The 25,306-nt window shown below is 35.3% G+C and overlaps 1 protein-coding gene across 1 annotated transcript in view; it reads right to left on the bottom strand.

Annotated features, from left to right (window-relative positions):
- Positions 1 to 10,087: 10,087 nt before the first annotated feature.
- The window catches only part of LOC148952031 (transmembrane protein 272-like), a 65,416-nt gene continuing 50,197 nt past the window's right edge, over positions 10,088 to 25,306 (bottom strand). Inside the window, exons 3-5 of the mRNA XM_089088809.1 lie at positions 12,450 to 12,572; positions 10,849 to 10,998; positions 10,088 to 10,446 (exon numbers count right to left, since the gene is read on the bottom strand). Coding sequence (XP_088944935.1) covers positions 10,265 to 10,446; positions 10,849 to 10,998; positions 12,450 to 12,572 — 455 coding nt within the window. The 3' untranslated portion in view covers positions 10,088 to 10,264. The remainder of the gene's footprint in view (positions 10,447 to 10,848; positions 10,999 to 12,449; positions 12,573 to 25,306) is intronic.

Here is a 25,306-nt window from a genome sequence, read left to right on the forward strand (position 1 = left end):
GCTGAACAAAATGGCTATCTCAAAATTTTGATTGGATGTGTTTGTGGGAATGATGGGCGTTTAGTTGCCCTCCAATCACTTTCGACTATTTAAAAGGGCACTAGCCACTCTAATTTCCAATCGAATGAGGCCTTTTCGAAGTTTCTACGACAACTCCTTCGATACGAAGTGCCCGGGTATGGAAAATAAAATTAATACATTGTGCCAACATCGTTCTTTACTTAGGCAGTGCTCTTGTGCTGCCTATGATTTCTATTCGTTCTGGGTTTCATTTATTTATCAATGCTAATTTGTGATAGTTTCAAGCTTGGTAGATTATTTGATTATATTTTTGCTAATTTTTAGTTTAATGGAGTTCTTTACTTTTCTTTGAAAGACTTATTTTGTGGAAAACGTTTTTCAAATTAATTTTAAGTAGGGATAAATGCAGATTTAGTTCAACAATCTGCTTGTCCAAGGTGAATTACCTTGGGCCAATTTAACGGAAGAATTGCATCAAACGTTTCTTGGTAACGAACTGTCATTAAGGAGCAACGTGGCTCAATAGGAACCGAAACTCTAAAAAGCGGAACTTTGATATCAATAGATATATCAAAAAATTTGGGTTATCATGCTGATTCCAAATATATAAAAGTCTTAAGTTTAGTGTTACCTATAAAAAGCTACGAGGCATAGAAAATTTGCCTGATTTTCAAAAAAGGGGGAAAACACCCCCTACAACTTAAGGAATATGAATGAAAATTACACCATCAGATTCAGCGTAACCAAGAACCGTTTTGTACAAGTTTTTAGCTCCAACCTGCCAAAATGTGGAATTTTGTATTTTTTTGCCAGAAGAAAGATAACGGATGCGTGTTTATTTTTTAGTTTTGTTTTGAATTTTTTTTTTCCAGGGATGATCGCATCGATTCAATAATTCTAGAATGCAAACCAAGCAGTCCAATACTACTACTATGATACTGGTTAAAGAGTTCGTGGTAAGGAACTGTAAGTAAGGAGTCACGCGGCTCAATAATAACCAAAACTCTAAAAAACGGAATTTTGATACCAATAGATATATCAAAAGAATTTTGATATCGATTGATATATCTAAAGCATCGGCTTATTATAATGATTCTAAATATATAAGTTTAATTCACTTTAGTATTACCTACAAAAAGTTACGAGCTTGAAAAAATTTGCCTGATTTTCCAAAAAGGGGGAAACACCCCCTAAAAGTAAAGAAATAATGAAAATTACACCATTAGATTTAGTGTATCAGAGAACCCTACTTAGAGGTTTCAAGCTCCTATCTGCAAAAATGTGGAATTTTGTATTTTTTTGCAAGAAGAAAGATCACAGATGCGTGTTTATTTGTCTTTTATTTTCTTTTTCCCAGGGGTGATCATATCGAACCAATAATTCTAGCAAATCAAAAAAGGGATCGTTGTGACGAAATTTAAAAGTTCTAGTGGCTTTTTTAAGTGACCAAAAAGATTGGAGGGCAACTAGCCCCCTCCCATCCCCTATTTTCCTCAAAGTCGTCCAATCACAATTTTGAGATAACCATTTTGTTCAGCACATTTGAAAAGTTCAGTAACAATGTTTTGGGGGATAACATGATTCCCCACAGTCCCTGGGGAAAGGTCTATAAGTCATGCAATTTCCCCATTGTTTACGCATAGTATTTGTTATTGGGAAGTATAGGCTACAGGGGGAGGGGGGGGGGAAGAGAATAGTTTCTGTTATTTTTAAGTTTTAACGTTGCTCTTTACTTGCCGTTTAAAAGAATTATCACTTTTACTTTAATTTCTGACCGTTTTTCCAGTTATGCCAAGGAAATCTCCTTCCCTCTCCCCTCTCCGTGTAGAATTTTGATTGCAAAACTTTCATCACGTGTCTTTGGGGACTAAGGCGTGTGGGAGGGGGGCCAGTTGCCCTCCAATCTTTGTATGTCACTTAAAAAGAACTCTAGAACGTTTGATTTCCTTTTGAATAAGCCCTCTTCCAATCTTCTAGGACCATTGATTGGATGCAATCATCCTCGGGGAAAGAAAAAACAAGAATAATAATAATAAAAAAAAGTCAAAAACCAAAAACAAAAAACACGCATTCGTGATCGTTCCTCTGGCAACAAATACTTAATTCCACATTTTCTAGATTGCAGCTTGGAACTACTTGGGTTCTTTGATATGCTGAATCTGATAGTATAATTCTCAATAACATCACTAGACGTTTTGGGGGTGTCCCTCCCCCTTTTTGAAAATCTGATGAATTTTCTCATGGTCGTAGCTTCTGATTGGTGATATTAATTTTAATGAATTTTATATGTTTTGAATAATAAGGAGCGCAATAGTGCTGCCTAAGGAAAGGGTGATGTTCGCACAATGTATGTTTTTTTTTTTATTCTCACTAAGGCATTTCGTATACAAGGAGTTGTCGTAGAAGCTTCGGAAGGAACTCATTTGATATGGAATCGAAAGTTCTCGTGCCCTTTATTTGTTGAACGTTATTGGAGGGCATCCAGCCCTACTCCCACGCCCATTAACTCCCAAAACACATCCAATAAAAATTTTGAGATAACCATTTTGTTCAATATAGTTGGAAGGTCCAGAAACTGTATCTTTGGGGATTTCAGATAATGTGGAGAGAAAAATTGATCTGTGCATACAGGTTGTCAAAAAGGCGTAGCTCAGGATTAACTAAGGGTATAAAATTGAAACTTCCAGGGAATGATGAGGGGGATGATCAATTGACAAAAAAAAAAAATTGCACGCTTCTACCAATACTAACGTTACTGCTACTACTACCACCACTGCTACAACTACTCCTTCTGTAGCGACTACTACTAAGGCTGAGGATATGAAGAAGATAATTTGAGGAAATGTTGAACTAAATCAAAGCATACTGTGTGCATACAAATTCTCAAAAGGGCGCATCAGTAATATCTGAGGAACAGCTTAATGTATCAAGCTGAAAATTCTTGGGCATCATAAGGGGGATGTTCAACTAACCAAAAGGCAATATGGGTATACTCCTGCTGCTGCTAATGCTATTGCAACTACACTTACTACTACTACTAATGTGCCGACTACTACTACTACTACTGCTACTAGTATAATACTAATAGCCTACTACTAATGCTAAGGGTATAAAGGTAACAATTTAAGAGAATATTGAGGGGGAAGTTGAACTGAATCAGAACACACTGTGTGCACACAGGTTTTCAAAAAGGGTGTATCTCAAGAACGGCTTAGGGTACTAAGCTATGACTTTCAGGGAATTCTTAGGGGGAAGATCAATCGACCAAAAATACAATATGTGCACGCTATTATTATTGCTACTACCAGTACTACTAATACTACTCCTGATACTACTTCTATTGCAACTACTAATAAGGCTAAGAGTATTAAGGTGAAAAATTCAGGAAGTGTTGTAGGATAAATTGAACTAAATTAAAACATACTTCGTGCATGCAGGTTGTCAAAAGGACATATCATCAATGCCCCAGGAACTGATATCGTAAAATAAGTGGCATGCTATCAAAACTTCCAGGGAATAACGAAGGGGACGTATGACTAACAAAGAAACACACTATTTGCATGCAGGTTGTCAAAATGGTGTTTTTCGGGAATGACTTAGGGTATTAAGTTGGAACTTTCTGTGAATGCTTAGGGGGAAGATTATTTGCCCCAAAGGCAATATGTGCACCCTTCTACTAATACTACTACCATCAGGGCCGTATCAAGGATTTTTGTTGGGGGAGGGGGGTTGCCCCAGGAACTGTGTACAGGAATAAATTGAATATTTCAGCATATATTGAGTGGGATGTTAAAACAAAACAAAAGGTGTTATGGGACTACTGTTACTAATACTGCTACTACTAGTACTACAGCTATTACTACTGCCGAAGCTGAAAATATTAAGGTGAAGCTTCCAGGGAGTATTTTTGGGGATGTCAAACTAAATCAAAACACACCATAAGCATGCAAATTATCAAAAGACCGTACCAGCTATACCACTTTTGCTGCTTTCTCTTCTAGTATTGCTGTTATCAAAACTGATCATAAATAAATTTTATACCACAAGTTTTAGATATTAAACATATCATAAATTTTATTTTTTTCGGGAAACTTGAGTAGGTGCAAAACTAAATCAAGGTACAAAATGTGTGCCCAAATTTTCAAAAGCGCGTATAAAATTGAAAATTGTGAAACAATTTTCTCCAACATATAAATAGTAAGCCGAAAAATGGATTTCAATAGGATGAAACGATAATATTTAAATATTATTTTCTTTAACATTGAAAAAGACTTTGTCAATCGAAACGAACAGAAAATAATTTAATTTTTTTTCCAAAAAATGATTTTTTCAAAGAAAATTAAACAAAAATTGTAAAAGTAAAGTACATTGAACCAAGTAAAGTCCAATAATTTTCAAACATAACACGACCACAAGTCACCACTAATAATAATAATAAAAAAAAAAATCCTAAACGAATTGAAATTATAATAAATAACTAAGTTAAACTCAAAACGAGCAGAAACTAAGATGAGTAGGGTTGACTCCCCCCGCGCCTTCTAAAGAACAGCACATAATATGAACTTTACTGAAAACCAAAATTATTTTAAATATTTTCTCTTTTTTAACTTTAATAATACCAAAATTATTAAGTCTTTCAGGAACGAATATCAGCATATATATATATATATATATATATATATATATATATATATATATATATATATATATATATATATATATATATATATATATATATATATATATATATATATATATATTTCTTTATATCTATATATATATATATATATATATATATATTATATATATATATATATATATATGTATATATATATATATATATATATATATATATATATATATATATATATATATATATATATATATATATATATATATATATATATATATATATATATATATATATATATATATATATATATATATATATATATATATATATATATATATATATATATATATATATATATATATATATATATATATATATATATATATATATATATATATATATATATATATATATATATATATATATATATATATATATATATATATATATATGTTGATATAAGAAGTAGAAACATTCAGCTCGAAATAAGGATTGTTCTTAGTAAAGTACCAATTATACGCTTGTCTTTAGAAGGCATGGGGGGTGTCAGCCCTAACCATCTTGGTACCTGCTTGTTTTGAGTTTGACTGGTTTTTATTATTTTTTATAAAATAAAAGAGTCAAACTCAAAAAAGCAGAATTTAATATGACTAGGGTTCAAAACTCCTGATGTTTTGTCAAAGCCAGAAAATAATTTGTACTTTACTGAAAAAAATTCAAATGAATTTACTGAAAAAAATGTACATTGTCAGTTTAATATACATATGCTGATATTTATTCCTTAAAATCAAAATTAATTTTTGATTTCTTAAAGTTATAAAAGTGAAAACGTTTAAAAGAATTTTGTTCAGTAAAGTACAAGTTATGTTCTGGTTTTTAGAAAACATAGGGGTTTTGAACCCTAGTCATATTAATTTCTGCTCGTTATGAGTTTGACTCTTTTATGTATTTTAATTTCTGTTTGTTTTGGGTTTCATTTATTTATTGATAATTTTATTTTTGTTCATTTTGGTTCAATGAAGTTCTTTACTTTTTTTTGAAAAACTTATTTTGTGGAATTTTTTTTTTTTAATTAATTGCGGAAAAGCTATTTCATAACTTCAATCTGATGAGTTTAGTGAAAGGCGGGGTTGTGGGGGGGATTAATACCCTCCATCACTTTTGACGCTTAAAAAGGAACTAGACATTCCAATTTTCAATCAAATAAGCCTCTTCTAAAGTTAAACAATCATACCTTCCATAGAAACCTAAAATACCCCCTGGGCATAACTTACAGCCCTTGCCCTGAGTGCTGGGGATATTTGTTATCCTCAAAAACATAATTTCCGGATCTGTCAAATACCTTGAACAAAATTGTTTGGGGAAGGATTTGGGGAAATAATGGGTGTGGGGGGTCTTTTGCCCTCTGATCACTTTCGACTAATAAAAAAAGTACTAGTCCTCTCAATTTCCAATCGAATGATCCCTTTTTGAAGCTTCTACTACCACACTTTCTTTAAAAACCTTATATGCCCCAAGGGCAGAACTTGTCATGAGGGCTATGGGGGGGGGGTGTCATCCTCAAAGACACAATTTCCAGACCTTTCAACTACGTTGAACAAACGGGCCATATCAAACTGTTGATCAGAATTGTTTGGGAAATGATGGGCGTGGGAGGGGGGTGATTCTCCCTCCGATTACTTTCGACTATTAAAAAGGACAATAGCCCTCTCAATTTCCAATCCAATGAGTCCTTTTTGAAGTTTTTACAAAACACTTTCTATATAAGCCTTATATGCCCCCAGGGCATAACTTACAACCCTTTCCCTGAGGGCTTTGGGGGGGGAAGGGGTTGTCATCTTCAAAGACATAATTTCCGGACCTTTCAACTACTTTGAACAAAATGGCTATCTCAAAATTTTAATTGGATGTGTTTGGGAAAATGGTGAGCATGGGAGAGTTGTTAGTTGCCCTCCGATTACTTTCGAATACCAAAAAGGGCACTAGCCCATTCAATCCCCAATTGAATGGGCCCTTTTTTAAGTTTCTACGACAATGCTTCCTATAAAAACCTAATAAGCCCCAGGGCATAACTTACAATCCTTTCACTGAGGGGTGTGTCATCCTCAAGGACATAATTTCTAAAATTTTCAACTACGTTGAACAAAGTGGCTATCTCAAAATTTGATTAGATATGTTTGGGGAAATAGTGTGCGTGACAGGGGGGTTGGTTGCCCTCTAATCACTTTCTACTATCAAAAAGGGCACTAACCCTTTCAATTTCCAATTGAATAAGCCCTTTTTGAAGTTTCTACGACAACACTTTCTATAAAAAAAAATTATATGTCCCCAGGGCATTACGTACAATCCTTGCCCTGAGGGCTGTGCGGGGAGTATCATCCTCAAAAACATAGTTTCTGGATCTTCCAACTACGTTGAACAGAATGCCTATCTCAAAATTTTAATTGGATGTGTTTGGGGAAATGGTGGGCGTGAGAGGGGGGTTAGTTGCCCTCCAATTACTTTCGACTATTAAATTTCCAATCGATTGAGCCCCTTTTGAAGTTTTTAGGACAATGCTTTCTATGAAAAACCTCACATGCCCCCAAGGCATAACTTACAACCCTTTCCCTGAGGGCTGTGGGGGGGGGGAAGTGTCATCCTCAAAGACATAATTTCAAGATCTTTCAACTGCGTTAAACAAAATGGCCATCTCAAAATTTTGATTGGATATGTTTGGGGAAATGGTGGGCGTAAGAGGGGGGTTAGTTGCCCTCCAATCACTTTCTACTCTTAAAAAGTACACAAGCCCTTTCAATTTCGAATCGAATCAGCCGTTTTTTAAGTTTCTGCGACAACCCTTTCTATCAAAACCTTATATGCCCCCAGGGCATAAACTACAACCCTTGCCCTGAGGGCTGTGGGAGGAGTGCCATCCTCAAAGACATAATTTCCGAACCTTTTAACTACCTTGAACTGAATGCCTATTTCAAAATTTTGATTGGATGTGTTTGGGGAAATGAAGGGCGTGAGAAAGGGGTTAGTTGCCCTCCAATCACTTTTGACTATTAAAAAGGGGAATAGTCCTTCCGATGCCAAATCGAATGAATCCTTTTCGAAATTTCTACGACAACTCCTTCGATACGAAATGCCCTGGTTTAAGGAAAAAAAACCAACAAAAAAAAGAAAGAAAAAAATACATTGTACCAACATCGTTCTTTACTTAGGCAGTGCTATTGCGCTGCCTATGATCCCAATAGAGGAAAATATTCCACTTCTTGTTTGTTACCGTTTCCAACCTACGGAATGGATCGGGTTTCACCAAAAACAGCAACAACAAAAGCAATAGTGATATTCCACGATACTATAAAACAATTTACGAGGTATATGAAATTAGTGGGGAAGCTTCAAATAGGCAGTAAAAGAAATATTCTATAGTCGATTTCGGAAACTTTTTGATCAATCAAAATTACGTTATTCCATGAGCTTTTAATTTAATAGAAGCATCATATTTTTTTTGGTGGTCCATCCTTAAATTTAGTAAATGATTTCGTCACAGAGAACAGTTTTTAAAAAGAAATTCTACACAAAAAACCTGAGCTAAAGTAGTAATCTCTATTTAAAAAAGACCAATGTCTTTAAATTTAATAGGAATCCCATTAAAATCATTTTATTCTCGCAACATATCAAAGGTAACTTGTGTAAAAAATTTAAAACTATTACTGGAAGTACCATGTCGCATCACTATTCTCATAACTTGGTAACTCATTGGTAATTGTAAAAATTGCATAATAGGATGACATGACCAGAAGCATGAATATTAGTCTATTTTCGAGTTTAGGACTATCTCAGAATACTAAAAAGCGTTGCGAAACAAAACAATACATGTTTAATAAGATCCAGTTACGATCACAACCACAGCCTAACAGCTGTAAAACTACAGGAGAACATTTTAATAGCAGCTTTCATCATACACTTCGACGAATAAAATTATCATACTTATTTCTTTCTTTGTCTTTCTACCAGTAAATTAGATACTTCCATTACACCAGTTGAATTATAGTTATACAGAACCGGTTAGCTGCCGTAAAAAAAAAACAACAGGGAGTAAAAATATATATACAAAAACAATCCTTTGTTCTAGGTACTATTTTTTCAGATCAGTTGCGACATACTTGGAAATATACAAGCTGTTTCAGCAAATTTTATAAATGTATTAATTTTGTATACTAAACAGTTAAATAATCAGGTAATCCCTAACATTTGAATGATCTATCAGCATACAAAGAAAATGCAGTAAAAAAGAGAGGGGAATATATCAGATAAATAGAAAGGACTCACACACAGATTGGGGAGTGGGGTAGGTTTGCTTGCTGAGAAATATGATTTTTAATACGTGTTTTTTCCAGCAGCCTACTAACTTAAAACTTCAGCTAATCAATACTCATTCACATATGTGTTTTACTTTTGGATTGCCGAAAATAAGAGAGCAGTATTTAAATTGGTGTTTCTTGTTACTGATACTAATTTCTAGAGCAAGATGTCGGATGGCTTTGAAGCGACATTGTTTAGGCAATACGCTAAAAAAAAAAATTTTTTTTTAATTTTAGGCGGAAAGAACACACTCTAATCTTAAAACTAATGGAAATTTTGTTATTTAGTCACCATACGAAATCGGAAGATACGTTAGATTATAGTGTAGGTTCATTTTCTCAGAGAGCTATTGATAGCCCACGACTAACCATATTATGAGATGTCCAACGAAATCCTAAACAGAAAGTTACTTGACGAGGGAAAAGGGAGTTGTCAGAAAAAACACAAAGATGGAGAAAAATCGTTAAAAAATTTATTCAATAGTGGAGGAAGCTCAAGGGCCCTGTTTCTACGTTGAAGCCTGTTTCTGACAATTATATTTTACGCTGAAAAGTTTCAATTAACGTGTCAAAAATATTTACAGGTTTTATCGAAAATAAAATTTTCTCCAAAAAACGGGTAATCTTTATGATAATTCTGAAATTAAACTGGAACGTCCAAGAGCCGTATGTCAGAAATATAAAGCTCCTATGCCTAAGACTACGACATTTCGTTTTTATACCAGGGGGTGATTCAAACATAAATGTTAAATTCTAGAATTTAAAGTTCTAGTTTTTTGAGTAACAAAAGATGTATCTCAGCAGAATGTCGATTTCTGCCATTTTGTTCACATTTTCGCCCGACTAGGGTCAAAATTCTATTTAACTGAATTTGTAAGAAAGGGAATTGGTGTCAAATTATCGAAAAAAAGCTACGTAGGACAATTGGCCAACTTAACGGGAGAGGCTCAAATATTTATTTCTTTTGTTTTAAGACCTTACTTTTTCCTCTCCTGTTAGGCTTGATCACATTACGATATATTATTGGCCAGCGGCAACCTGATCATAGTCCCTGAACAAGAATCATTCCTGAAAGGACAGACAGATACAAAGGTGCATGTTTTATAATTAAAATTACAACAATGTATATATTGGGCCTCACCCAAAGCTTTAGTCTGTAAAAAAAAGGCAAGACACAGTTCTAAAGGCAACTATTTTCTAATTTGAGCTAGAAAAGTACAAACATCACTCATAATTTTACGATCCTGTCATGTTAGCACTATGTGTTCTTTCGATTAACGCACGCGGCAATAAAAAATATTACCGATAAACCTACACCAAACGCAATAAAGCACGCATTTAAAAACCAAAAAGCTAGATAATACACAGTTTGATGACAATATAAAGGAGATTCCACATCATGAAATTCTGGTGGATCAATACGGTAGACGAAAACACACCCTGAAAAGTTGAAATAAATTAGAATGATTTATAACTAACATGACATATGAGTTTATATGAACAATGAACAAACAATGTAGAGAGAAAGGATAGAGAAGGAGGAGAGAGAGAGAGAGAGAGAGAGAGAGAGAGAGAGAGAGGGAGAGAGAGAGAGAAACAGAGAGGGGGGAGAGAGAGAGAGAGAGAGAGAGAGAGAGAGAGAGAGAGAGAGAGAGAGAGAGAGAGAGAGAGAGAGAGAGAGAGAGAGAGAGAGAGAGAGAGAGAGAGAGAGAGAGAGAGAGAGAGAGAGAGAGAGAGAGAGAGAGAGAGAGAGAGAGAGAGAGAGAGAGAGAGAGAGAGAGAGAGTGAGAGAGAGAGAGAGACAAGAGGCTTAAATTATACGTAGGAATACATCTTACTCACCTGTGCAAAACCAAACAAGATTCATCGCAGTAATGACAAAACTTAGAACTTGAAAAGTTTTACCAAACCATCCTTCTCGCCAGGTTGAGGAACGAGCATCCATTAATACATAAACCATTTGAATGATGACCCTTGCAAGAAGACTGGCACCTATTGAGAAATGATTAATGAATTAGACTATAGATGCCAATTAAAAGCTGTCATTTAGGTATATAAAATTACTAGGTAGTCCTAAAAAAATGGTTTATATTATAATTGCTATGAAAGAAGTAGATGTTTTTAGATTTCTTCAACAACTAACGAATATTTCGGGCAAATCTGGAAAAATATCTTAGTTCACTAATGCACTGAGGAACATCAAGTTCCGGCTACGTTTTAGGGTATCTGTATTTAAATAATGAAAAAAAAACTTGATTCAATTAATTTTAAAATATTCACGTTGTAATTATATGGTTAAAAACTGCCTTTTTCTACAGACAAGCCGGTTTGCAGATCAATAACCTGGGGGTTCAAATAGGCCATTCTACTGAAAATCAGGATCGTGATTTCACTATTTATATTTTGAATTTGACAAAAAAAAAATTATTCAAAATGAAAGCAAAAGCGGCATAAAAACTTAGAACGAACAGAAATTATTCCATATATGAGGTAAGCTGCCCCCTCCATAATCCCGCTCTTTTCGCCAAAGTCCTAGAGTACTAAGCTGAAAGCATTTAAGAGTGCATTAAAGTGCAACCGACTGTCTTTTAAAATGCTTTAACCTAAAACTTTATTATTTAAATCTAATGCACATCAATCATTTCTCCTATTCTCGAGATAATGTGAAACACTTTTTTATTCCATTCCAATAGACCTTGTGTTTGAATTGATATTTCGTCTTTATTTTGTTTCAGCGAACTGAAAATAACGTCTCTATTTTAACTCAAGCTATCCTATTGGTCTGGAGGAAACACTTTTATAAATTTAAATTTAAGACATACAGAAAGTACCTAAAGAAGAACGCTGTCACGCATAAAAGCTCGTGCTACATTTTGCTAAAAGGCTGAATACTTTACTAGAAACACAGAAAATATGTCTGAAATTTGTACTTCCCTGACGTATAAAAATTAAGACAAACGGCAATGGATCCTAAACTGAATTACTCAAGCTTAATTTTAGCTTCCAAACTACTATATATCTGATTCGATGGTTTGACGTAACCTTTCTAAAATACCCTATAAAGACCCCATATAATTAAAATACTTGTACTAATGCTCTAAATACCTCAGATTTCTTTAAAATTTCAAAGTTACTCACGTAAAGCTAATTTTGATGTCCAAAGAGAGTTCAGTAGAGCATATTAATTGCGCTTATTCAGTAAGTAACTGCAATTAATTACAACAAGCTATATTAAGCGTTGGGTGGACCAATCAGACTTTTCAGAGAATTTTTTGATTAATTAAAAAAATCGCATAGGTTGAACTTCGCGCTTGCTAATTCCTGGCATTGGTAAAAACTTCATTAAGATTGGGTCTTAAGCCTTTTACTACACTATTACACATTTTTTTCTTATCTAATATTTTAAAATTATATTTGGTCGATTTATGGGAAAAGTATTGTACCTCCAACTATAAGAAACAAAGGGATTCTTGGCTGAATAGGGCATTCGTGTTGATGCAAGATTCCAAAGGTTAGCATTGCAACCGGCAACGCAACGAAGACAACTAAAAATATAGCAGTTGCACCTGCAAAAAAAGAAAGAAATAGAAAGAAAAGCATACAAAATCATCCAAGACTTTACATACTTAAAACAAGTTCTTAATCATGCAAACTATTAGCAAAGCAAATAATACATTTGACAAAACGAAACTACACTTTAATTACTCCCATTGGACGGAATGAGGTGGAAGATGCTATGGAGGTTAGACCACCCTCTATTGGCCAAAAAAGTTATCCATGCTTTTATCCCTATTTAGCTAGTTCTAAATATCATGGGAAATATTTATATTCATGCTAAATGTTTTTCATTGGCTTAAACAAAAACGAGCTTGTTTTAAATGGAGAAAAGAGCGAAAATAAACTCAAAACAAATTGGACATTCTCCTGCAGGTGAGAGTTTCTCGTCTTCTAGTTTCTTGCTCTTTATACTTAAATTTGGCTAGTGATTTTCTGGAAGTATTTTGTAGGGCAAGCAATATGGGAAACTGCTAATTGCAAGTGTTTTATTTCCAAACTACCTCTCAACAAATGAACTGAAAACGGTTAAATATTTAGGGTAACTGCTTATGTACAGCTTTTTCATTCATTAGGATTAACTGGGGAGACAAGTCTAGCAGCAACCGACATAAGATTCTCGGGAACTAGTAAAACATTTGCAGCTACTTTTTCAAATGTGTCTTTGTTGTTCTTTAGTGCCTGATAGTTTCCTATGTGGTACTGTTACCTCAATTGTAAAGAGAGGAAAAGACATAAATAAAGGTGATTCTTATATTAGCAAACTTTTTGAATATGTGCTTCTTCCTTATATTATTGATTTTGTGAATTATGATGCTAATCAGTTTGGATTTAGAAAGGGGATTTCTTGTCATTATGCACATCGGGTGCTTGCTCTCCTTTTTAAGGATGCACAAACGAAAGGTCAATCATTACATATATGTGCTTTAGACATATCTAAAGCTCTCGACAGTGTTGTGCACCCTCAGGCTTTTTATTCTTTACATCAGCTTGGTATAAACCCATCGATTATTTCTCTGCTATGTTTTTGGTATTCGAATTCATATGTTAGATTGAAATCGAATGGATTTGTTTTTGGAAATATTCCTGTTAAAAGCGGGGTTAGGCAAGGAGGAGTTCTTTCGCCTTATATTTTTAATGCTTGTATTTCGAGTATGATTAATAAGATTCCCTCCAGTTATTTTTTTGGTTTTTCGGAAGTGTCTTATTTAGCATATGCTGATGACCTCCTCCTGATTAGTCGTTCCAAAAGGAGGCTTGAATGGAATGTTAGCATGGTGGGATCTATGCTTAGTGAAATAGGCCTATCATTAAATACTTTGAAATGTGAATATTTACTCTTTAACGCTGTTAATCACCCTGCTACTCCCCTTGCTTGCAATACTTTTACGGTACCTAGGGTCCCTGTTATTAAATGGCTTGGTATTTCCATTTGTGAATCTGTAGGAAGTATCCGACGTAAATTTATTTGTGATTCGAAGGATAAGCTTAAAGCTGGTTATGGGAAAATTGTTGCAAACCGTGGACGTTTTATTAGGCATGGTCTTGCTAAACTCTACTGTAGTTTCTGTGACCATGCGATTTTATCCGCTTCTGGGCTGTATCCGCTTTTTACTAAGCATGATCTGAAACAAATGAAGGTTAATTATTTTAGATATTGTAAATTCCTATTATATTTGCCGCTTGCTGTGCGCAATAGGCGCCTTGTTGGTCGTTATGGTGCAACAGAAATTCTGTCCTCGCTTGAAATGGTGCAAGCGAAGATCAGTCAGGATGCTAGTTTTCGGTTGGGCCCACATCACAGTCTTATCCGTTTTTTTTTATTAGTGTTTATATTTGTGGTTAGATTGTCGCTGTTCTTTTTCCTTTTTTTTTTGTGTTTGTATTACTCCACTATTTTACATTTATTGTACAGTGGGTTATAAATAAAATAAAATAAATAAATATTACTCTATGTTGCACTAACCCCTAATAACAGATAACACACGTCAACGCAGATGTCATTACTCATGACACTTTAAATACATGGCGGAAGATAGACGTCCCAGAGCGGTAATGGAGTGAAAGCCAGAGAGAAACCAAAGAGGAAGACAGAAACATACACCTTGTCACATCAACCAGCACATGGACGCCAGCAAGAGGACATTACCCCCTCTGGGAAAAATAAACACATTACAAATTCCACTTCGGGATCTTGACGGTTTTATCCCCCCGCCCCCTTGTTCTTAGATCTATATAAAGTTAAGTCATTTTCATATTAATGAAGATATTACAGGCTATTACCGTATTTAAAGTCCTTTAATTTTACGAACCACATTTTTAGTAATATTAAAAAAAAAAATATCAAAAATTTAGATTTTCAAAGAAAATTAAAGAGCTATATTAAACCCAAGATGAGCAGAAATAGAGTCATATAATAATGAAAACTTAAAACGAGAAAAAATTACAAACAATGAATAAGTGAGAACCAAAATGAACACAAATAATAATAATAATGATAATAATTTATTTTTGACCCACTATACAGAAAATGAAGTGGAGTGACCAATGAGTAACCAAGTCAAAATTAAAAAGAATAGAAACGATCACAAAAAGGAGTAGGGTTAACGTCCCCTAAGTCTTCTAAAGCCCAGAGGCTCATTTCGGACCATCTGGTCCGAAATGACCCAGGGCATAACTGGAGCTTTGGGGGGTTTGTCATCCTCAATGACCTTATTTCCAGAACTTTCAACTACGTTGAACAAAATGGCTATATAGAAATTTTTATTGGATGTGTTTTGGGAAATGGTGGGCATAAGAGGAGGGTTAGTTGCCCTCCAATCACTTTCGACTATTAAAAAGGGCACTAGCCCTCTGAATTTCCAATTAAATGATCCCTTTTTGGAAGTATCTACGACAACGCTTTGAATAAAAACCTTATATTCCCCCAGGGCATAAATTAAAACTCTTGCCCTGAGGACTGTGGGGGAAGTGTCCCCCTCAAAGACATAATTTCTAGATTTTTCAACTACGTTGAACAAAATAGCTGTCTCAAAAGTTTGATGGGATGTGTTTGGGGAAATGGTGGGCGTGGAAGGGTGTTAGTTGCCTTCCAATCACTATCGACTATTAAAAAGGGCACTAGCCATTCCAATTTCCAATTGAATGAGCCCTTTTCGAAGTTTCTGCGACAACTCCTTAAATACGAAGTACCCTGGCCTAAGACAAAGAAAAAAAAATAATACATTGTGCCAATATCGTTCTTTACTTAGGCTGCGCTATATAACGCTGCCTATGATTTAACTGTAACAAAATTGTTTAATTCTACATACTCTATGGTTTGATTAAGACTCTTTAAATATGAAATAATTACGTGAGCGCAAAGAGGTCACAGCGCAATAGTTTAGTTAGGATTTCTCTGGAAGTACGAGGGAATACGAACCGGCAGTGTGATGTCACAAAATCCACCTGGTTCCAAACAAATCTCTAACCTATAACGCCATTTAATGCTTATCAACTTAAATGAGTTTTAGTGATTAATTTGACAGCTAAATATGCCTCATACCTTTTTATACAGGTTTAGACATCGATACATACACACATTGTGCAGATTATTTCCTTTGTGAACGAAATATACGCAGCTAACAATGTGTCAAAAAGTAAAAGGGGACGCGGTCTACCAGGGGATGCGTCGAAGGAGGTACTTGTCTAGAATCTGGGTACACACGCGAGAAGTGAAGTTTGGTTAATGCTAATTAAATACTACAAAATAGGATGAAAATATAATAGTTTAGAAACAAATTTAGGCTATATATATGCACATTAGGGGGGTGTGTGTGTAAAGCATAGCATATATTAAATACGTAACCTAATCTAACCTAACCTACCTTTTACTCCCCCTAAACCCTAAAAACTAAAGTTTAAATCTTTGTCACGGAGTGAGTAACATCTCACAAATCTGTTTGTCAATAGCGGCTTTGAGATTTCAATGCGGTCTTTCTTTCGTGTGTACCCAGATTCTAGACAAGTATCCCGAAAAGAATAGTCCGCTTACCCCAAAAAAGCGTCTAGGGCCGGCCCTGCATATATCTAATTTAACCCTAATAATAAAAAAAGAGAAATTACACAAAGATTTCCTTCCATATTACTTGATAGGTTTTCGGGTATTTACCTAAATGTTTTGTTCGCAGAAAAATCTCTCTAGATCAATTTGTGGCTTAAAATTTGACTTTTTTTTTTAATCCTTGTAATTACTGCAAATTCTTGACCAGCCCGAAACCAACGCTTCTTTTCGCTGCCCTCTCCCCCAAAGACAGGTGATTGAGAAAATAATTGAGAGATTCAACAGCATTGCTTCCGGGAATGACGTGACCCTCTACAGCCCTTGGAGCAAGAGTTGTAAGTTATGTAAGTTGCACGTTGTTTACATATTGGTTTTGTTACTGGGAGAGGGAGAATGTTTCATTGTGGGCCACCAAAAAGGCCAATGGTATTAAGAAGATACTTTCGGGGAATGCTGACGGGTATGTTGAACTAAATCAAAACACAATGTACATGCAGGTTGTCAAAAGGGTGCATCGTAAGTAGCCATGGTAGGAGTAGGAGTTGTTGTTATAAGAGTTTTTGTGGCAAGTGGAGTAGCGATAACGGCTGCAATAGCTTCGGTACGGGTTATTACCACGACTAGGAATAAATGTGACGGGAATCAGGACTAGTAGTTGTGGTAGAGGTAACAGCACTAGCAGTCATGGTAGACTACCATTTGGGACAGGTTTTCTTATGTAAGTTCGTTTTGTGGATAACGCCAGTCTTGGTAAGAGTTCAATAATTAAGTTCAGCGTAAAAACTTCAACAGACTGCTTCCAAGTATATTTCCCAAAAAAATTACTTTAAAAGGTTGATTTGGATTCTTAGAATGTTGGAAGGATCCTCAGCTGTTCTTATGTAATTAATTATCCGTGTAACATGCTGCTAAGTAGCTGGTGAAGGTTTTGTCTCAAATATATGATCATTAGTTGCCCAATCTGGCACATGATTGACATTTTATATGAGGATTAGACAAAAACCGACTTGAAATAGTTTGCTATTGAAAACTGCTACCAGTTTTTTTCGAACTTAGCGTTCCTTGTCTGGCAAATACATTCTACAGAAGTGTTTATAATATAATTAATTAAAAATTTTTGACCGGGGCGGGAGTCGGGCTTATCTAATCTTTGAACTACTTTAAAAACCCTTACATAAAAACCTTAAATGTCCCCAGGGCATAACTTAAAACACTTGTCCCCCAGCTCTGGAAGGTTGTGATGACCCTGGATTTTTATTATCTGATCTTTTGACTTATTTTAACAAAATGCCTATCTCAAAAATTTGATCTGATGGATTTGGGGTAAAGAGAGCGGGGGGGGGGGCTAGTTGCCCTCCGGTCCCTTTTGACTCTTAAAAATGGAACTAGAGCTTTCAGTTTCCAATAGAATGAGCCCCCTCCAAAGTTTATGCGATCATCCCTTCCATGAAAACCTTGAATATCCCGGGGCATAATTTACAGACCTTGCCCCCGGGGTCTGAGGGGTTGCGTAAACCCCGGAGTGCTTGTTTTATGATCATCGGTCTATTTTGGACAAAATGAACATCTCGAACATGCGATCGGACGCATTTGGAAAAAAGAGGGTTGGGGGGTAGTTGATAACGGATATCTTTTGACTCTCAGAAAGAGAACTAGAACTCTCAATTTCCAGCAATTTGAATCCCCTCCGAAGTTTAGAAATCATAACTAAACTATTGCGCTGTGACCTCTTTGCGCTTACGTAATTATTTCATATTTAAAGAGTCTAAATCAAACTATAGAGTGTAGGATTAAACAATTTTGTTACAGTTAAATCATAGGCAGCGTTATATAGCGCAGCCTAAGTAAAGAACGACGTTGGCACAATGTATTATTTTTTTTTTTTTTTTTGGTTGGTTGGTCTTAGACCAGGGTACTTCGTATTTAAGGAAGTTGTAGAAACTTCGAAAAAGGCTCATTCGATTGGAAATTGGAAGGGCTTGTGCCCTTTTTAATAGTCGAAAGGGATTGGAAGATAACTAACGCCCCTTCCACGCTCACCAATTCCCCAAACACATCCTATCAAAATTTTGAGACAGCCATTTTGTTCAGCGTAGTTGATAGATCTATAAAATATGTCTTTGAGGGGGACACTTCCCCCAAAGTCCTCAGGGCAAGGGTTCTAATTTATGCCCTGGGGGAATATAAGGTTTTTATTCAAAGCGTTGTCGTAGATACTTCCAAAAAAGGCTCATTTAATTGGAAATTCAGAGGGCTAGTGCCCTTTTTAATAGTCGAAAGTGATTGGAGGGCTATTAAACCCCCTCTCATGCCCACCATTTCCCAAAACACATCCAATCAAAATTTTGAGATAGTCATTTTGTTCAACGGAGTTGAAAGTTCTGGAAATTAGGTCTTTGAGGATGACAAACCCCCCAGAGCCCTCAGTTATGCCCTGGGGGCATATAAGGTTTTTTATAGAACGCGTTGTCGTAAAAACATCAAAAAGGGCTCATTTAATTGGAAATTGAAATGGCTAGTGCCCTTATTAATAGTTGAAAGTGATTGGAGGGCAACTAACCCCCCTCTCACGCCCACCATTTCCCCACACATTTCCCCCCACGCAAACAAAACTTCGAGATGTTCATTTTTTTCAACGCAGATGAAAGTTTTGAAAATTAGGACTTTGAGGATGACACCCACCTCACAGCCCTCATGACAAGAGTTGTAAGTTATGCCCTGGGGGCATATAAGGTTCTTATAAAAAGTTTCGTCGTAGAAACTTCTAAAAGGGTTCTTTCCATTCGAAATTAAGAGGGCTACTGCCCTTTTTAATAGTTGAAAGTTATTGGAGGGCAGCTAACCCCCTCTCACGCCCACCATTTTCCCAAACACATCCAACCATAATTTTGAGACAACCATTTTGTTCAACGTAGTTGAAAGTTCTGGAAATTATATTTTTGAGGATGATACCCCCCCCCCCCACACCCCTCAGAGCAAGGGTTGTAAGCTATACCCTTGGGGCATACAAGGTTTTTATAGAAAGCGTTGTCGTAGAAACTTCAAAAAGGGCTCATTCTATTAGAAATTGAAAGGGCTAGTGCCCTTTTTGACAGTAAAAAGTGATTAGAGGGCAAATAACCTCCCTCCCATGCCCATTATTTCCCCAAACACATCCAATCAAAATTTTGAGACAGCCATTTTTTTCAACGTAGTTGGGAGTTAACGAAATTAGGTCTTTAAGGATGACACGACCCCACACAAAACCCTCAGGGTAAGGGTGTAAATTATGCCCTGAGGGCATATAAAGTATTTACAGAAAGCGGGGTTGTAGAAACTTAAAAACGGGCTCATTCGATTGGAAATTGAGAGAGCTAGTGCTCTTTTACATAGTCGAAAGTGATTGAAGGGCAACAACCCCCCCCCCCTCTCACGCCCACCATTTCCCCAAACACATCCAATAATTTTTTTTAAGATAACCATTTTGTTCAACGTAGTTTAAAGTTCTGGAAATTAGGTCTTTGGGGATGACAACCCCCCCCCCTCCCCACAACTCTTAGGGTAAGGGTTGTTAGTTATGCCCTGGGGACATATAAGATTTTTACAGTAAGTGTTGTTTTAGAAACTTCAAAAAGAGCTCATTTGATTGGAAATTGAAAGGGCTAGTGTCCTTTTTAATAGTCTAAAGATATTGGAGGACCACTAACCCCCTCTCACGCCCACCATTTCCCCAAACACATTCAATCGAAATTTTTAGATAGCCATTTTGTTCAACAAGTTTGAAAGGTCCAGAAATTATGTTTTTGAGGATGACAACCCCCCCCCACAGTCCTCAGGGCAAAGGTTGTAAGCTATGCCCTGGGAGCATATAAGGTTTTTACAGAAAGAATTGTCGTATGAACTTCAAAGAGGCCTCATTCAATTGGGAACTGGGAGGGCTAGTGCCCTTATTAATAGTCAAAAGCGATCGGAGGGCGAATGCCCTCCCCCCCCCACGCCCATCATTTCCCCAAACACTTTCGATCAAAATGTTGATACAGCCATTTTTTTAAACATGATTGATGGGTCCGAAAATTACGTTTTTGAGTATGACACCCCCCCCCCCCAAAGCCCTCAGGGCTAAGGTTGTAAGTTATGCCTTGGGGGCATATAAGGCTTTTATAGAATTTGTTGTCACATAAACTTCAAAAAGGGCACATTCAATTGGGAATTGAGAGGACTAGTACCCTTATTAATAGTCGAAAGCGATTGGACGGTGAATGCCCCCCCCCACGCCCATCATTTCCCAAAACACTTCTGATCAACATTTTGATGTAGTCATTTTGTTGAACGTAGTTGAAGGGTCCGGAAATTATATTTTGAGTATGACACCTCCCCCCCCCCTCCATAGCCCCCAGGGTTAGGATTGTATGTTATGCACTGGGGGCATATAATGTTTTTATAGAAAGAATTATCGTAAGTAGGGAGCCAGGTATTACCGCGGAACGAACACAACTGCTGCCATCTATAATCGAGTCTAACGGGACAGGGTCAATGACACCTTTTTTCAAGGTCAATCAGGGGATGTTTCTAAGCCTATTGACGCGGAACGAAGTTTGCACATGCGCACTGAGAATACTAACGGTACAATGTTATTGATCCACGAAGGGGACAGGATTTCTGGGAAATTGATTACATAATCGACGGGGATGTTTTTAAGTGTATTGATCTACGAAGGGGACAGATTTATGGGAAACTGATTTGCATAATCGACGGGGAATTATCGATTCTAACGGGACAGGATAATGTGTCTCTTTCTAGGTCAATCAGGGACTTACCTTTTGTTTTTTTTTGTTAAACACGATTGACTGAAACAAAAGCGGAACTCTTAAAATCACAACTGAAGGTCAGTAAATAATTGCTTTTGTTTTTTTGTTAAACACGATTGGCTGAAATAAAAGCGGAACTTTTAAAATCACAACAACTGAAGGTCAGTAAATAATTCCTTTTTTTTTTTGTTAAACACCATTGGCTGAAATAAAAGCATAAATCTTAAAATCACAACAACTGAAGGTCAGTAAATATTTCCTTTTTTTTTTTTTGTTAAACACGATTGTCTTAAAAAAAAGCGGAACTTTTAAAATCACAACTGTAGGTCAGTAAATAATTCCTTTGTTTTTTTTGTTAAACACTATTGGCTGAAAAAAAAGCGGAACTCTTAAAATCCCAACACCTTATGTTAATTAAATATTTCCTTTGTTTTTTTTTGTTAAACACGATTGACTTAGACAAAAGCGGAACTTCTAAAATTACAACAACTGAAAGTCAGTAATTGATTCCTTTGTGTTTTTTGTTAAACACGATTGGCTTAAACAAAAGCGGAACTTTTAAAATCACAACAACTAAAGGTTAGTAAATAATTCCTTTCTTTTTTTTTTAAACACGTTTGGCTGAAAAAAAAAGCGGAAATCTTAAAATAACAACAACTTAAGTTCATTAATTATTTAATTTTTTTTTTTTTTTCAAACAATATTGGCTTAAATAAAAGCGGAACTCTTAAAATCACAACAACTGAAGGTCAGTAAATAATTCCTTTGTTTTTTTGTTAAACACGATTGGCTGAAACAAAAGTGGAACTTTTAAAATCACAACAACTGAAGGTCAGTAATTAATTCCTTTGTTTTTTTTGTTAAACACGATTGGTTGAAACAAAAGCGGAACTTTTAAAATCACAATTGAAGGTCATTAAATAATGCATTTTTTTTTTTTTTGTTAAACACGATTGGCTGAAATAAAAGTGGAACTCTTAAAATCAAAACAACTGTAGGTCAGTAAATAATTCCTTTGTTTTTTTGTTAAACACGACATCGGGCGGGGCCCCCCCCACCCCCCGGGGCTGAAAGCCGGCAACGGGTGGAACCCCCACCCCCCCCGGGTTAGGTTAGGTTACCTAACATTTCTAGGGTTAGGTTAGGTTACCTAACATTTATAGGTTAACTTACACTAGGTTAAGGGGCGCGCCACTTAACCTAGTGTAAGTTAACCTAGAAATGTTATGTAACCTAACCTAACCTAACCCTAGAACTGTTAGATAACCTAACCTAACCGGGGGGAGTGGGGGACCCAGCCAGTCCTGGCTTTCGGCCCCGTGTCCCCGGGGGGTGGGGGCCCCGCCCGCAGTCGTGTTTAACAAAAAAACAAAGGAATTATTCACTGACCTTCAGTTGTTGTGATTTTAAGAGTTTAAGGTGATTTTAAGGTGATTTCTGTTATATATTAAAGAAACAATAAATATCTCTTTTTTAAGGCTAATTTATAAAGAAAAATGTATGAAATAAGGTTTTCAAAGATAATTAAAGAGCTAAATTAAGCAGAAAATGAGCAGAGACAAAGTCAAATAATATTCCAAGCGCAAAACTACAAAAAAAAACCATTAATAAATAAATAAAACCCAAAACGAAAAAGGAATAAATATCAGTATATGTATATATTAAACTGTCAATCCACATTCATTTGTTGTTTTGTTCAATAATCTTGGCTATGATTTTTTCGATATTATGAGAAATAAGAACATTCAGCTCGAAATAAGAATTGTGCTATTCCGCTACCTATGATTTGCCCTCTTTGTGAATCTTTAAGGCTGAGCATTTATTGTAATAATTTTTACGTAGACAGCATTAGACACGAAAAAAGTGTAATTTGAACCAAGTCTCAAATCAGAAAAATAATTTTATTTTTAGAGCTTGAAATTCTTTAAACAAAAAGTTTTCTCGTTTATTCTTATAGTAAAATATAAGCTTCTATTTCTTCCAAAAATCAGCCTCTCTTAAATAAAGCTAATTTTTCTATAAATGAAAATTTTATATAATGTAGTGAAGAGTTTGAAAAATTAATTGGTTTGTTAAACAGCTAATCATATTATTCAGTGAATTATAGCTTAAAATTACACAGCTTCAATATATAATTCCAACTTAACTAATTGTAACTGCAATTTGGGCTATTTTTGCCTACAGAAGTAAATTTTCGTGTAAATTATCTTCTTCAATGTCAAAATAAAGATATGTCTTGTTACTTTTTGTTGCTGTGGTCTTAGAAATTATGTATGACCTACCCTTTCTTTCTTCTTCAGAAAATAAAACTGTATTGAATTGATGTCAAACTGTTTTATGTTGTGTTTTTATACGTCTTTGCCAGATTTTGAGATGAAAATAAACAGCTCATGAATTCCGCCGTTCATGAGAATTAAATTATATTCAAATACTTGATGTTTTCAGACATTACTCAAAGTATGAATTGCTTATCAACCATCCTTGGGGTTAGATTACCTTAGTGTCTCCTCGCCCCTGAAGGATAAAAAAGCACTCTCCAGTTATTTAGTGTGGCTATCTCTTTTCTATGGTTGGCCCTCTCTTCCTTCTCTTTCAGCAGTTGTTTATATATGTTTTATATATATATATATATATATATATATATATATATATATATATATATATATATATATATATATATATATATATATATGTATATATATATGTATATATATATGTATATATATATATATATATATATATATATATATATATATATATATATATATATATATATATATATATATATATATATATATTTATATATATATATCTATGAGCAGGAATAGGGTTCTTTTGTCTCTTTAGAGTACGAAATCCTAATTACAAGGAAATATATGGGATATGGTCATATTACAAGATAATTATTACAATTCGTCCCCTGAGAGTGGTTTTGTCGTATCTGCAACTTTTTCGGGAAGTGGAGTTAGGACTGCCATCTAACGTGAAATTCTTTGCTCTATCCGATTCCGTCGACCATTTTGTTGTAGCTCAGCTAGAAGTGCCCCAATTTTAGATTTCTCGTTTATCGTATCTCACATTTTGCCATTTTGTTAAGAGCGGTTTTGTCGTACCTCATATGGGAAAATTACATGGGCATTTTTGTCGTAACTCCGTCAACGTATACTTGTGAAGATGAAAAGATTTGGTTAAAGATTCACAATGAGACCCAAACGGACATTGTATACATCCGCACAAGCTGCACAATATTTGCAGGAATCCAGGTACCTCATTTTTGTGGAATTGACTAATATTTTGTTCCAAGAGTATATCAAAATTTGATATACTCTTGGAACAAAATATTAAATAAGCTAAAAATCAGGTAGCCTATTTAATAGGCTAACTGATTTGTTATGATTTTTGGTGCATATCAGTGGTCAGAATAAATCTTGGCTATGGTCATATTTTGGTAGTGTTTCCTTGTAATGCAGCAGCCTGTCTGTTAAGCAATTTACAGGTCTGGATCTTCCTGTAGCTTCAGCCGTCAAGCTTGGAAACACCCTTAAAGATCTAAGTGATCTGACCCCCACACAACATACAGGAGCTTGACAACCATCTAACTACAGAAATGATCTTTGAGGGCTTCTCCTTTACTGCGTGTTGCAATTACAATATTATGAAGATCCCCCCTCCCCTAGACGGACTATAAACTCCCCTCTTAATACTGTTTTAGGGATTTCATGAGATAGAATCTGTAAGCTTTGAAAAAGATCGAAAGATGTGTTTAAAAAGTATCGAAAAATTTCTGTAAATACAAAGTAAATACAAAGCAAGATTTTCGTTTTTCGACAAAAAAAAATTCTGGGAAAGAGCTGGAATTTTTGGAAGCTTGCAGTTCGGTCTTGTCAGGTTAAGAAGACTATTTTGATCTAATTTA

This window comes from Artemia sp. Qi Xiang Cuo, chromosome 5 (assembly GCF_049724085.1).
Source record: "Artemia sp. Qi Xiang Cuo chromosome 5, ASM4972408v1, whole genome shotgun sequence".
NCBI lineage: Eukaryota > Metazoa > Arthropoda > Branchiopoda > Anostraca > Artemiidae > Artemia > Artemia sp. Qi Xiang Cuo.